Source organism: Pseudorca crassidens, chromosome 15, assembly GCF_039906515.1.
Source record: "Pseudorca crassidens isolate mPseCra1 chromosome 15, mPseCra1.hap1, whole genome shotgun sequence".
Classification (NCBI taxonomy): Eukaryota; Metazoa; Chordata; class Mammalia; order Artiodactyla; family Delphinidae; genus Pseudorca; species Pseudorca crassidens.
In genome coordinates this window covers 53229342-53244611 of record NC_090310.1, presented here as the reverse complement: position 1 = coordinate 53244611, position 15270 = coordinate 53229342, and the positions used below count along the sequence as shown (strand labels likewise).

The window sequence follows — 15270 nt, the reverse complement described above, 5'->3', positions numbered from 1 at the left end:
TTTAACTTTTTTTAAAATTTATTTTTAAATTTTTTATTGTATTTTATTTTTTATATTTTTGACCGTGCCATGCAGCATGTGGAATCTTAGTTCCCCAACCAGGGATCGAATCCGTGGCCCCTGCAGTGAAAGCATGGAATCTTAACCACTGGACCACCACGGAAGTTGCTAAATGATTCTTCTTTATCAGACCTAGATATAAGTTCAAAAAGAAAGATATATGTTTGTGTCCATCATAGTATTTACAAATATCTTAGCATTTAAAGGAAAAGAGAGAAGGAGGGAAGAAAGGAGAAAGAGACAGACACAGAGAGAGAGAGACAAAGAGAGAGATCTGAGAATGATCAAACAGTATAATAAAACAAGAAGACATAATATCATGGTCATATTTCAAGGTAGTGATTCTCTCAATTGTTTCATTCAGTACTTCACACTAAATGAACAACCAGAGAGATGGTGAAAAGACAATTTCAGACTCACCTTGATTACCAAGTTTACCTATAATCTGTCAAATACCTGGTTGGGGAATAAATGTAAAAGTCACGTGACAAGGGCTTCCTGGACAGTTCGCCAATACAGTCACACAGGACTCCAGGCTCCAAAGGGGGCCTCAAGCGTAAGTTTAGTGTTCTGTTGTTGGCTTGAAATTCTTAATAATCTTATCTTTAAGTTTGTGTTTTATAATAAAGGATGATGGGACCATGGAACACGTGCTGGGGCCTGGGAGTCTAGAATCACACATTATCCCCACCCCGCACCCCCTCCACCCTACCACCCTGCCACCACCTCCCCACATTTCCTGAACGAGTCCTTGGCTGCTGGCTGAACCACCGGCCCAGTGGCAGTGCCGCCATCCACCCCCAGCAGGAGTTGGGACAGATCACAGGGTGGTATTCAGGCACCGGTGAGGATCCCCGTGCCCAAGGAAACATGACATTAAATAGCAAAGAAAAGAGACCTTGACAGGTTAAGAGAAAAACCTTGAAAGAAAGGAGAAGGCCTTTTTCCTGCTTTTTTGAACAGGGGGCCCACATCTTCACTTGGCATGGCCCTCACAAAGCATGTAGCTGGCCTGGTACATGACTATGAGTGGAAAGAAGCAAACGAGTAAAGAAGAGGAACTAGGAGGTATAAGAGAATGAATGGGTATGCACAGGGAACAGAGAGGTAGTTCGGGCTCAGAGATTAAAATAGTTGAATTCCACAGTTACAAATTGACCCGATATCTTCTTTTCAAAAAATGCTTTATTTCTCTCTGAATAAGAAGCAATCTATATCATAAAATACTCAGATATATTCTGATACTAAAGCTGTGAATGGAAATCTACATTCAAAGAAGTAGAATAGCCCAGGGTGTTAAAAAGTATCTAGAAAAAACACAAATTACCACCAACTTATCCTAATTCTCTCAAGTGCTATCTCCTTAGTGTTGTGAATTCAAATCTCCTGTTTCTCCAGGCACATCAGCCTTCTGAACCTGCGCTTAGATTTTAAGAACACAGTTTTAGGGATATCCACACACAATGCAGGTTAATAAACAGGGAGATCATTATCTTTTTACCTCTGCACTAGCTACGTCCAATTTTACCCAAGGATATCTTTTGTTTTGTAGCACGTGAGGCTGCCAGGGAATGACGTTGTCTAAATCCATTTTCAATGTTTTCTTTTTAACAGTTAATATATTTCCAGGATGCTAGTCCATTTCTTTCTAAAAGGTTCCTAGGACACTCATTGAAAAGTCAAAAGCAATGAACTTAAAATAGCAAGGGATTGCTATTTTGTTGGAGAAGAACGACACCCTTTGTATCGAAGTGGGGAATTACAGACTGTGGTCACCCTCTGCACAGTGTCTCTTTGTCAAGTAATACACGCCAAAAAAAAAATAATACAGATGGGAAAATATTGTGCACTGTCAGATCTTGGAAACGGCCAAAAGATTTTTCCTCACCAATGTCTTGTCGATGACTTTCACATTCTGGCACCCTGAAAAAATAATGCATACATTTAATATGAAATGAATGCAATAATAATCAGGCAGGTAATCGTTTTCCCAAGGAATGTAAAACTTGACAAATGTAAGGTTTATGATTCAAGGTAAGCTTGCCAAATCTTATGTGGCATGAGACCATTTTTATTACCTAAACAGTCCTTAACACAAAATGACTGGCACATATTTTTATTAACACAAAGAGTATATTCTTTTCTGCCACATTTAATAGAGAGTCAGTGGCTGAAAGCTCTCTTTTAGGATATGTCTGTAGCAAATTAAAATGCAGAGTGAGGATTCAGAGAATGGCGTTCTTCTCACTGATGCTGTGTCCACACAGCCTCAGCTCAGGAGAGTGTAGACCACTGATCTCCAGAATTCTATCTGTGGGGACAATCTGAGTGACACGAATCACAGAAAAGGAAGCCCTCATTACTTTCAGAAGTGGGGGAGGTGATAATTGACTCATGGTGATTCTTTGCATCTAGAGGTCCATTCTGAGTCAAATTCAGTCACTAGGAATAATGGTGATTATTTACTTGTTCGTTCCTTCAGCAAATACTTATTATTTACGTGCTATGCACGGCTCTAGACACTGGGGATACTGCAGTAAAGATAACAAAGATCCCTGCCTCAGGGTTCTTACTTCCAGAGAGGAAACAGAAAATACATAATGCATGTAATTAAAAAATTAATTATGTGATAGATTATCTATAGAAGGTGTTAGGTGTTATGGAAAAATAATGAAATAGTAACAGGGAAAAAAACTGGAAGTTGAGTGGGTGGAGGACAAATTGCCATTTTAAATACGGTGGTCTGGATGGGACACTGTGAGAAAGTAGGATGTAAGTGAGACTTGAAGGACATGGGAGAGTTAGCCACGTAGATATATGGGGAATGAGCGTCCAGGTAGGAGGCGCGGCCAAGGCCAAAGCCCTAAGGCTGAAATATGTCTGACATGGTCAAGGATAATCAAGGAGGCAAATGTGGCCTGGGTGGAATAAGCAAGAGTGAGAGTGGGAGGAGCTGAAGTCAGAGAGGTGACAGAGGTCAATCACATAAGACGTCGTAGACCATCGTAAAGACTTCAGCATTTACTCTGAATAAATTGAGAGCCATTGGAGGGTTCTGATCAGAAGAGTGATATGACCTGAGTTCATGTTTAAAAGGATAGTCCTGATGCTGTGATCAGAATAGACTGGGACAGGGATGGAAGCAACGATAGACAGGCTGACCCGAAATTCCCTAGGAAAGAGAGACAACGATGGGAAGGATACACAGGAAGACCATCACAATATCCAAGATGAAGAAAGATCATGAAGGCTCCAGACAGGCTGGTGGCAGAGGAGGTGGTGAGTAGGTCTCTTTTACAGAAAGCACCTCTGTGGATGTGAGGGTATGAGAGACAAAAGGAGTCAAAAGTGACTTAAGATTTTTGATCTGAGCAACTGAGATAATAGTATTAACATGAACTGAGACTGGAGAGTTGGAAGGTAGAGCAGGTTTAAAGGGGAAAGTTGGCAGTTTAGTTTTAGACAGGTAGACTTTGAGATGCCCCTTAGACATCCAGATGGAGCTGTTGACTAGCCAGTTAGATTTCTCATTCATGTGTTAAGAGAGGAGGAAGGGTTCAATGTAGTGTTCACCATTAAGGTACTAGTAAGACTCACCAAAATATCCCTGAGAAGACTGTCAAAGGCTAAGTGACCACTCCAGACAGCACACACTGTGGAGTTTCTCCGTCCAGAGAGCACTCTGCACTACAGCTGTGAGTATGCAGCCAACGTTAAATTGAATTACACTCCAAATGATTCCATCCTCTTCCCCTTCAAATTCACTTCTCTCCACCAAGGAGCCTGGCCTAAAGACACCCAGAAGAAAAGAAGTTGTAAATGAGAGCACCAAGTCTTACCACTCAGAGCCATGGCCAACCAGAATTCTTCCTTCAGTATCTCAAGGACATCCTGAACGCCTTTCTCTCCCTAAGCAAATAGAAGACACAGATCTTTTGAGTAAGTCAGTCTGAATGGTTTCACAGATTTATTTCACAGTTGAGTCATCCTGTTTTATATATTTATTGCTTTGTCCTCTCATTACCTGCAAAGCCAGGCCCCAAATGATCGGTCTCCCCACAAACACAGCCTTGGCTCCCAGGGCCAGAGCTTTCAGAATGTCGGTCCCCTTCCGTACACCCCCATCCAGGAAGACTTCCACCTTCCCTTCCACAGCCTCCACAATTTCTGGCAGAACGTCAATCTGTGGAGACAAGAGGTCAGTAAAGTGATACTATGCATGCTGAATTGTTCTCCAATTCAACTTCCTCAGGCCACCAACCACCTGACAGGGCTTAGAGTGAAAGAGGCTAGGTTTAGAATCAACAGTAAAGCTATTCCCTCCTAAAATAAGAGGTGCAAATGCTAGTAATAAAAAACCAACTAAATTTGGAACTGACTTATTTTTCTATCAAAATCCAAGGGTTTTATTCTATTCCTGATATTCAAATTCAAATATCATGATCCAAAAAATATATAAACACAATTTAAAAGCACGTAATGATCTTAAAAGACACAGAGCTGTTTTTTCATTAAACACATAAATATAAATGAATTATCTTGCTCATATAAATTATTCTGAACATTATTTACTCATTGAAAAATGAGTTGTTAAAATTCATACTCAGGTTGTGGTAGAAGAAATGGTATATAAAAATGCAAACACCACCAGTCACAGAAAATCTTAGTCTCTGATTTTCCCATCCAAAATACGGGAATATGTACAATAATGTAGCAAATATATATAATAATATAGGAAACATCCAGCTGTACATTAGAGAATTCTCCCTGATAACATTTTTCTTGCCTTTAAGGAAAATGACCACATGAAACTTGAAGATCCTCATCTTGATTGGCAATTGATGATAGGCTTATATCAGCACTAGAGAATATAAGATCCTCATTGAGGTCGATCTGGTAGATTGCACTATTGTTCTTAATTCTTCACACCACTTTGAACCCACTTTTTCCAAGACCACTTGGCAGTGTTTCCTACTAAAAGAAACAGAGTGCACTTGCCACTACTCGACAGTGGCCTTGGCCTTGCAACTACTTTGGCCAATGACACTTGAGCAGAGGTGGCAGAGTGCCGTTTCTGGGCATAGGCCTTAAGAGACCTCGTGCATTTCAATTTTCTCCTGCACCTTGCATGGGAGGAGAATCCCCCAGGCAGTGCTTTCCCTTTAGCTAGACCCAGAGAAAATATTCAGCAAGCAGAGCTGCCCCATCCAAGCCCAGCTGGACCTGAAACTTGGAGCACAGCCATCTAACCAGTACCAAATCTAGATCGGCAGACCCCCAGTTGACACAAAGATTCATGGGAATAAAGACTCTGTTGATTTAAATCACTGAGTTTTTAATCTTTTGTTTTCTAGCTCATAACGTTGGCTAATAGCCAACAATTTTAATAGCTAGTAACTGATACAATTGGCTACTTTGATGTGAATCTTTGCACTTGAGGGTGGAAACAATCCTCAAGGTGACCTGTAGATCAAAATCTGTAGAAATTATCCACTTTCATCCCCAAGTATTTAAATATAAAATTAAGTCCATACATTCAAGTGCAGTTTTTCTAGAAATAATTGTGCTGAAATCACTCAAAAGCTTTCCCACTTCTCCCCTAAAATTTTAGAGGCTCAACTTAAAGAGAGTTTTGTGTAAAAGGTTGAAGACCAAACCTGACTACAGATTAGGAGGAAGTGAAGGCAACAGTTGGAGCAGGGCCCCTAAAACGTTTGGCAGGTAGTGTGATTTTCCCCTTTTCCTTTTGGCTTTTCTGCCTGGCCAAACATGCTTTGGATCCATTTACATACGTCCCTTTACCTATACATAGTCCTCTTTTTACAGTCAGGCAAGTTACATCAACATATAAATGCTACAATTTCCAAGTGATGATGCAAGCTATAATTAAGCATATTTCCCCATTTGAAACCAAAACCAAAGAAAAATATTAGCTAGCTTGGGTTCAATACACATTTTCACAGTCACGCAAATCAAGTCTGTTTAGGATATTTCCAATGCCCAAACTAGCCTAAAAAATAAACTAATAAGGGTACTTAAAATGTGAATCCTGGGTTATAAAATTTAGTCCAGATTGGTGTTTCCTGTGTCCTTGGACAAGGATGTTCTATCCATAGCTGAGCATTTCTATCCTCCCTTTCTTCTTTCTGGAGCTGCAGTTTTACTGTGTATATATTATGCAGAATAATTCTGATCAGAGCAGATTAAATAACTAAATGTAATAGAAAAATCCACTATTTTATGACTGTTCTGTTTCCCTTTTTTTCAGCTTGCTACACATCTAAGAGACAATTCATTTCAGCTTTTCTTTCCTTAAAGGTTCTTTAGACAACTAATTTCAGGCTTATCTCCAGCAGAGTTAATCTACAGGAAAATACGGTAAGATTCCAATGTACTACTACTCACTCATCCATCCATTCATTGATTTTTTTTTTAACATCTTTATTGGAGTATAATTGCTTTACAATGGCGTATTATTTTCTGCTTTATAATGAAGTGAATCAGCTATACATATACATATATCTCATTCATTGATTTATCAAACACTTTATTGATTACCTGGCAGATTCCAGGCATTATGCCAGGCAGTTTAAGGAATCCAAAATGAATCCCACAGGGATCTGACTCCCAAAGAGCCCCCCTCTTTCCTGTTCCTGCTCAAGGTACACACTTCCAGGTCCCCCCTGTCCCACAAAACTTCCACTCACAGGGGGCTTCCATCTTTCTACATTCTTATAGCATCCAGTCCTATACTCTTGATTTCCAAACCAAAGCAGTTGAGCACAAACAAAAGCAGAAAAGCCAGAGGTGCTTTAGTTAACAGTGAAGGAGACAGATTCCAGGCCATTGCCCACAAGTCCTCCTCTGACTCTCTACCCATCACGCTTCACCAGGCAGCCCTGCCTGGGGGTGGGGATGTGAGTTCTACTAAGCACGTTTAGAAAATCACTGGTCCATATAGGTCTGGCGATTGTTTGCAACTGTAAAAATGACTGCAACTATTTCCTTCCCTATCTCCATTTCCTTGCAACATGACATTTCCGCTCCTCCCATCATGAGGGAGAAATGGGGCCAGAAGAGTCTACTTCCTCACCCCTTGAATCTAAACCAGCCTTGTGACTTGCTTTCACCAATAGAACAAGAGAGAAGTGACAGTGTGCCTGTTCTAAGCCTAGAGCTCAAGAGGCTTTGCATATTTCCACTTGCTCTCTAGGAAACCAGGCCACCTAATATGCTAGATGTGAGACGATGCAGAGTCATCCCTGCTGATGTCATCGTACACTAGTCTGCCCTAGTAGACCCAGCAATGGACCACATACGCATATGAGTGAGCCCAGCCAGGACCAGAAAAACCTCCCAGTGGATATCAGCTCAAATTGCCAACACACAAAGTTGTGACATGAATAAATGGCTGTTGGATTTTAGCCAGTAAATTTCAGAGTGGTTTGTTACACAGCAAAAGCTAACTGATATATCAAGTGTCTCTCAAAGGTAGAATTTCATGAATTCCTTTCAGAAGGAAAAATGAAAGATCTCATAGAATATGCCCAAGGACTCAACTTTAGAAACACTGATTTAACAACCCAAAGTTTATTTTCTGAAAAGGTTTTACAGTTGAGAATTTTGACTAGAAAGGAATGTCATATTTTTAAGTTTAAGGTATTTTGGGTCCAGTTAGCATCAAAACAAAAATGAAAAAAGAATTCTCCTAGGGTTCAAAGATCCAGAGAATTTGTCTTTAGACCCCAGTTTGAGATGTTCCAGTACTGTGGATTTTGGAAATTGATTTGATTCTGCCATATCATTCGCTAATTACTCCAAGACAAGTCTTGGCCACATTATTACCTTCAGGGTAAGGATCTTAACATGAACTTATTTTTAAACTCTTTGCTGTAGCAGGGGTCTGGCAGTGGTTCTTGGTAGCGTTGCATTAAGATGGACTTAAGTCAAACTCCTGTTCTAGGACTCTTAATGATAAGTATTTCTCCATACAAAGAAACTCTGTGATTTATAGAAATGTAGAAATCATATAATCCAGATGTTCTATTTTTGCAACCAACACAACGTTATGAAGAGGCTCAGGCTGAAAAGTTTGAGCAACTTGCTCACCCAGCTCTCACCCCTCAGAGGAGGCAAGACAAGGACTTGAACCCAAAACTCTGGGTTCATTTCAACGCTCTGCCAGTGAAATCATGTTGCCTCTTTGGCTCTGAATTATGATGTCACAGAATGTGCAGGAGAGCAAGTCCTTCTGTGTATCTACTGAAAAGTTCTACACCACAGCATCCTCCAAGCCTTTTGCCACACACCTCAAAATCACCATACTGAGAGAAAAGCACCTTCACTATAAACTCAATACTGTTTCACATTCCTCTCATTGTCATGCACCTTAAATTTGCTCTAAAGTAGGAGGCAAAACTCAAGCAAGCATCTCCTCTCATGCACACATCATGCAAAGGAGAGGGTAATTGTTTTTCTTAAAATAGTCTCTGAGACCACAACTCAAAAAACTCTTTTAGATAAGTTTCCATATTCCCTCAGCCAGAAGGAAATAAATCACACCATTTAGATATTTTTCCCTTAAAATCTAGTTAGATTTGATTTCAGTAGATTTAAATTTTATTTTTAGAAAACAAACTGAATTTGGCCTGCACACTAAGTCTACATCTTCATACAAAAGAGAGTCATAAATCAGCGGAAAAGCCTTGAACTGTGACCATCTTCTCCCTGCCCAAAGGAGCTCTTCACCCTCCACTGCAGGCAATGTTTAATATCACCTAAAAAGATGGGTCTTTATAAGTAATGCTGAATTGGAAAGAGCTGACAACTTCCAATTTTATGATTTTAATTATTGACTGCGTGCAAAGACTTGATTCATTCCTATCATTAGCCCATTAGTGCTTCACGAAAAAGTCTGAGTGCAAATGCATATACCCAATAGCTCCCTGTCATCATTCAATCTGCCCTAACCTATACAGCATCCGTGGCTTTAGCTAAATCAGCCTGCTAGTTTAATGCAACAGTAATCCACTACTACTTTACTAAATTATTTGAATAAATTCAAATATTCATCCCAATTAAAGCCATCCACTATTAACTATGACTAAATGGTTCTGACAAAAGGGGGAAATGCATATGATGATCCAGCTCAGAAATGATGGCCTAGGAAGTCCATCCACATTATTTTGTAGATACATATTTATTTAAGTTTTGTTACATGATGCTAGCTTACTTTGCCTATGATAGATAATTGAGATTATAGAACACTAAAGTTTAAAGGCACCAAAGAAGTAATCTAATTGATTTTTAAACTTTAAAAGATGAAAAAACTGAAATTCGGAGGGACTATTGAGTCCTTCTGCCCCATAGCAGGTCAGGCCCTTCTCTCTTTCCTTGGCTCTCATAATTATGTGGGCCACCTCATTGATCTTCCTGTCCCCTGTAATGCCACAGTCCAATTTGTGATACTCGTTGCTGCTAACTCAGGGCTTTGCTATTGCATATTCAATGACATAATATTAAAGGACCTCCTCCCAGACCTCTCCTAGCAGGTGTATTTCCCAGGACTCCCGACTCCCACCAGGTAGTGCAAACAAAATGGATTCCTTGGTATTCCCCAAACACATCTCACTCTTTCCCATTCCACTTTTAGACTCACACTCGTAAAAACAGGGGTCCACATGAGAACAGAGCAGAGGTGAAAGGCAACTGCAGTCCCATTGCCTCATCTAAAAGAATCTTGGTCATGTTCCCACAAGTGGACAGCCTGTAAGGGGACCCCACCCCACTCCACCTACAGCTTCTGGCCTCCATTCTAGATCATGGATCCATGAAATCCACCCCTAGATATGTGTCTTCCTCCATGACTTTTGGTCCACTTCTGGGCCCACCAATCCTTGATCTTAAAATCAACCCCTGGTTGGACTCCTTGGCTCTTGGCCTTTTTGGAGCTAATTGCTCTCCTTTACAGTTTTAACTCCATCCCAAATCATTCCAACCAGCTTAGTTTACTTTTATATCTGGATTCTGGACTCTTATTTGCCTAGCACAGTGTGTACAGTGTATACAAAACATAGATTCACATTGGATCTCCTGGGTAGCTGTCAAAAATACTAGTGCCTCTGCCTCCCCTCGTCCTGCAAGATTCTGATGGATGGATCTAGGGTGCAGCCTGGGAATTAGGATTCTTTACAGTTTCCCAGGTGATTCCAATATGCAGCCAAGGTAGTTCACAGCTCCAACAGAATAGCTTGTTTGCAGCAGACATCTCCTCACCTGGACCACAGGATTTCTACCTCCTTTCCCCACCTGCCCTCACTCTGCAGTTCTTCAACTCCCACCTCCAGGAAACTCATGACATAATATTTTCTTTCATACTCCAATTTATAATATACTTATTGGTATATTTATGAAAACAGGAATAATCCCTGCCTACTAATGGCTTGGTATTTAACACAGACTTTTATAAGTTTACAAATAAATAGACCGAATAGTGATCTAATTTAGGTAGTTACTTGCCACTAAACTTAAAATCTGAGCTCTTACCTATATTCATACATATTTTACCTTGAGTATTCACACAAAAATATATACACAAGGAAAGGCAGTCATAGAGATAGCCAAAAGTGGGATAGAAATGGGAATACCAGTTGAGGCATTTGCCAAAACTCACAGTGGCTGGCACCCCGTCGAGCTGTCGACCCCCATGATTTGACACCAAGATCCCGTCCAAACCATGTTTAACTGCCTCCCTGGCATCATCACCTAGAAAGAGCAAGACAACCATTGTATGGAAAAGACAACTTAATAAAGGCTTGAGTTCTGAGGCCAAAGCATCCCAGTCAAAGGGAGCCTGACCTCATACATACGTATCTTGCTTGGAAATTTTAACACAGAAATACACTCAAGGGTTAAATCTGGAATTATAGTGATGGCTTCTTTGGCCAAAAAAGGTTAACACTTAGAACAATTTAATGATAAAATAGAATTATCAATAGACAGAAAATTGACATGCAGTTAAAAATGTATTTATCCTGAAAAGTAAATACTCTTGCTAAGTAATTTTGTTATTAACAAGATCATATTATTTAGCATTTAATATAAATATTCCTCTACAATTTAATAACATAAAAGAACATCCAAGTAGCAAGCACTTTCAGTACAACAGGTGATGAACAAGTCTATTTCCAAAACATTCCTTAATATAAAGATATAACTTTAATAATTATTTTAAGTAATAGTGTTCTATAATTAAATGTATTTTTCCCATTGAAATATACAAAAATGTAATATTAAAATTATATGCTACACCTCTAATCATGCTTCAAAATATATTGGTTTCTGAAAATATAGTTTTAAATAATAGATTAACATTTTCTTAAATCAGTTTCCAACTTTTTTTATACTTTATATTTTAACTATTATTTTCAATATTCTCCCAATAAAAAACATTTTCTAACAGAATTACAAAAATAACACTGGTTCTCCAATTTAACACTCAAAGATAGTCCAAGGTTGTAGTGAAATCAGATTTTGGAAACTTAAGCAGATAGATACAGAACATTGTATATATTCATAAATTCAGCAATGGAGATCAAAGGCAGACCTGACAAGAATAATAAAAAAAGATTCACAGGAGAATTTATAATTCTGGTTGTTGGAAAGTTTTATGCTAAATCACCATCTTCCAAACTGTGTTTCATGGAATACTGCTTTTTAAATGTTCCCATTTTTCAAAATAATGCTAGAAATATTTTTCTTCTAAAATTATAGGTACATGGAAATGTTAAACCCATGTGGTATAGACTGAATATTTGTGTCCTTAAAAATTCACATGTTCTAGATTGGTCCAAGATAGCAGAGTAGAAGGATGTGCATTCACTCCCCCTTGCGAGAGGACCAGAATCACAACTAACTGCTGAACAATCATCGACAGGAAGACACTGGAACTCACCAAAAAAATACTCCACATACAAGGACAAAGGAGAAGCCACAACAAGATGGTAGGAAGGGTGCAATCACAATAAAATCAAATCCCATAACTTCTGGGTGGTTGACTCACAAACAGAAAAACAATTATACCATAGAAGTCCACCCACAGGAGTGAAGGTTCTGAGCCCCATGTCAGGCTTCCCAACCATGGGAGGAAGAATTCCGAGAGAAGCAGGCTTTGAAGTTAACTGGGATTAGATGGCAGGACTTTGACAGGTCTGGGGGAAACAGAGACTCCACTCATGGAGGGCACACACAAAGTAGAGTGCACATCAGGACACAGGGGGAAGGAACACTGACCCTATAGGAGACTGGATCAGACCTACCTGCTTGTGTTGGAGGGTCTTCTGCAGAGGCAGGGTGCGGCTGTGGCTCACCACAGGGACATGGACACTGGCAGCAGAAGTACTAGGAAGCACTCCTTGGTGTGAGCCCTCCCAGAGTCCACCATTAGCCCCACCAAAGGGTCTGTAGGCTCCAGTGCTGAGTCATCTCAGACTGAACAACCAACAGGGGGGAACTCAGCCCCACCCATCAGCAGACCAGCAGATTAAAGTTGTATTGAGCTCTGCACACAAGAGCAATGCCCAGCTGAACCCACCACCAGTCCCTTCCATCAGGAAGCTGGCATAAGCCACTTAGACAGCCTCATCCACTAGAGATCAGACAGCAGAAGCAAGAAGAACGACAATCCTGCAGCCTGTGGAACAAAAACCATATTCACAGAAAGATAGACAAAATGAAAAGGCAGAGGACTATGTACCACATGAGGGAACAAGATAAAACTCCAGAAAAACAACTAAATGAAGTGGAGATAGGCAACCTTCCAGAAAAGAATTGAGAATAATGATAATGAAGGTGATCCAAAACCTTGGAAAAAGAATGGAGGCAAAGGTTCAGAAGATGCCAGAAATGTTTAACAAAGACCTAGAAGAATTAAAGAACAAACAAACAGAGATGAACAATACAATAACTGAAATGAAAAATACACTAGAAGGAATCAATAGCAGAATAACTGAAGTAGAAGAATGGATAAGTGGCCTGGAAGACAGAATGGTGGAATTCACTGCCATAGAACAGAATAAAGAAAAAAGAATGAAAAGAAATGAAGACAGCCTAAGAGACCTCTGGGACACCATTAAACGAACAAACATTCACATTATAGGGGTCCCAGAAGCAGAAGAGAGAGAGAAAGGACCCAAGAAAATATTTGAAGAGATTATAGTTGACAACTTCCATAACATGGGAAAGGAAATAGTCACCCAAGTCCAGGAGGTGTAGAGAGTCCCAGGCAGGGTAAACCCAAGGAGAAACACACCGAGACACAAAGTAATCAAATTGACAAAAATTAAAGACAAAGAAAAATTATTAAAAGCAACAAGTGAAAAATGACAAACAAAATACAAGGGAAGAGGCTGAACAGGATGATGGCAGAAGAGTAAGATGCAGAGATCACCTTCCTCCCCACAGATACACAAGAAATACATCTACTTGTGGAACAACTCCTACAGAACACCTACTGAATGCTGGCAGAAGACCTCAGACCTCCCAAAAGGCAAGAAAGTCCCCACGTACCTGGGTAGGGCAAAAGAAAAAAGAATAAACAGAGACAAAAGGATAGGGATGGGACCTGCACCAGTGGGAGGGAGCCGTAAAGGAGGAGAGGTTTCCACACACTAGGAAGCACCTTCGCGGGCAGAGACTGCGGGTGGTGGAGAGGGAAAGCTTCGGAGCTATGGAGGAGAGCACAGCAACAGGGCTGCGGAGGGCAAAGCGGAGAGATTCCTGCACAGAGGATCGGTGCCGACTGGCACTCACCAGCCCGAGAGGCTTGTTGTCTCACCCGCCAGGGCGGGCGGGGCTGGGAGCTGAGGCTCTGGCTTCGGTCGGAGCGCAGGGAGAGGACTGGGGTTGGCAGCGTGAACACAGCCTGCAGGGGATTAGTGCACCATGGGTAGCCGGGAGGGAGTCCGGGGAAAAGTCCTGACCTGCTGAAGAGGCAAGAGACTTTTTCTTCCCTCTTTGTTTCCTCGTGTGCAAGGAGAGGGGATTAAGAGTGCTGCTTAAAGGAGCTCCAGAGACGGGCGCGAGCCGCGGCTAACAGCGCGGACCCCAAGAAGGGCATGAGACGCTAAGGCTGCTGCCGCCGCCACCAAGAAGCCAGTGTGCGAGCACAGGTCACTATCCACACCCCGCTTCCAGGGAGCCTGTGCAGCCCACCACTGTCAGGGTCCCAGGATCCAGGGACAACTTCCACGGGAGAACGCATGGCACGCCTCAGGCTGGTGCAACGTCCCGCCAGCCTCTGTCACCGCAGGCTCGCCCTGCACTCCGTACCACTCAATCCCCCTGGCCTGAGTGAGCCAGAGTTCCCGAAGCAGCTGCTCCTCTAACCCCGTCCTCTCTGAGCGAAGAACAGACACCCTCCGGTGACCTACATGCAGAGGCGGGGCCAAATCCAAAACTGAGCCCTGGGAACAGTGAGAACAAAGAAGAGAAAGGGAAATCTCTCCCAGCAGCCCCAGAAGCAGCGGATTAAAGCTCCACAATCAACTTGATGTACCCTGCCTGCACCTGTGGAATACATGAATATACAGTGAATCATCCCAAATTGAAGAGGTGGACTTTGAGAGCAAGATTTATTATTTTTTCCCCTTTTCGTCTTTTTGTGAGTGTGCATGTGTAGGCTTCTGTGTGAGATTTTGTCTGTATAGCTTTGCTTCCACCATTTGTCTTAGGGTTCTATCCGTCCGTGTTTTTTGTTTTGTTTTGTTTTTTGGGGGTTTTTAAAAATTTTTTCTGAATAATTACTCTTTATTTTAATTATTTTATTTTATTTTATCTTACTTTAATTTATATTATTTTATCTCTTTCTTCCTACCTTTCTTCCTTCTCATCTTCCTCCCTCCCTCCCTCCCTCCTTCCCTCCCTCCTTTCTTTCTTTCTTTCTTTCTTTCTTTATTTATTTATTTCTACTTTTTCTTCCTTTTCTTCTGAGCCATGTGGATGAAAGTCTCTTGGTGCTGCAACCAGGAGTCAGTGCTGTACCTCTGAGGTGGGAGAGCCAACTTCAGGAACTGGTCCACAAGAGACCTCCCATGTCCACATAATACCAAATGGTGAAAATCTCCCAGAGATCTCCATCTCAACACCAGCTCCCAGCTTCACTCCACGACCAGCAAGCTACAGTGCTGGATACCCTATGGCAAACAACTAGCA

General features: G+C 41.2%; 1 protein-coding gene across 2 annotated transcripts in view; it reads right to left on the bottom strand.

The window, feature by feature from the left end:
• Positions 1-1235: 1235 nt before the first annotated feature.
• HAO1 (hydroxyacid oxidase 1) overlaps positions 1236-15270 on the bottom strand; it is a 68974-nt gene continuing 54939 nt past the window's right edge. Inside the window, exons 5-9 of one of the 2 annotated variants that reach the window (XM_067705161.1) lie at positions 10733-10824; positions 4085-4243; positions 3900-3969; positions 3658-3753; positions 1236-1983 (exon numbers count right to left, since the gene is read on the bottom strand). In XM_067705161.1, coding sequence (XP_067561262.1) covers positions 3680-3753; positions 3900-3969; positions 4085-4243; positions 10733-10824 — 395 coding nt within the window. In that variant the 3' untranslated portion in view covers positions 1236-1983; positions 3658-3679. The remainder of the gene's footprint in view (positions 1984-3657; positions 3754-3899; positions 3970-4084; positions 4244-10732; positions 10825-15270) is intronic. The other variant, XM_067705162.1, reaches the window with a different exon arrangement.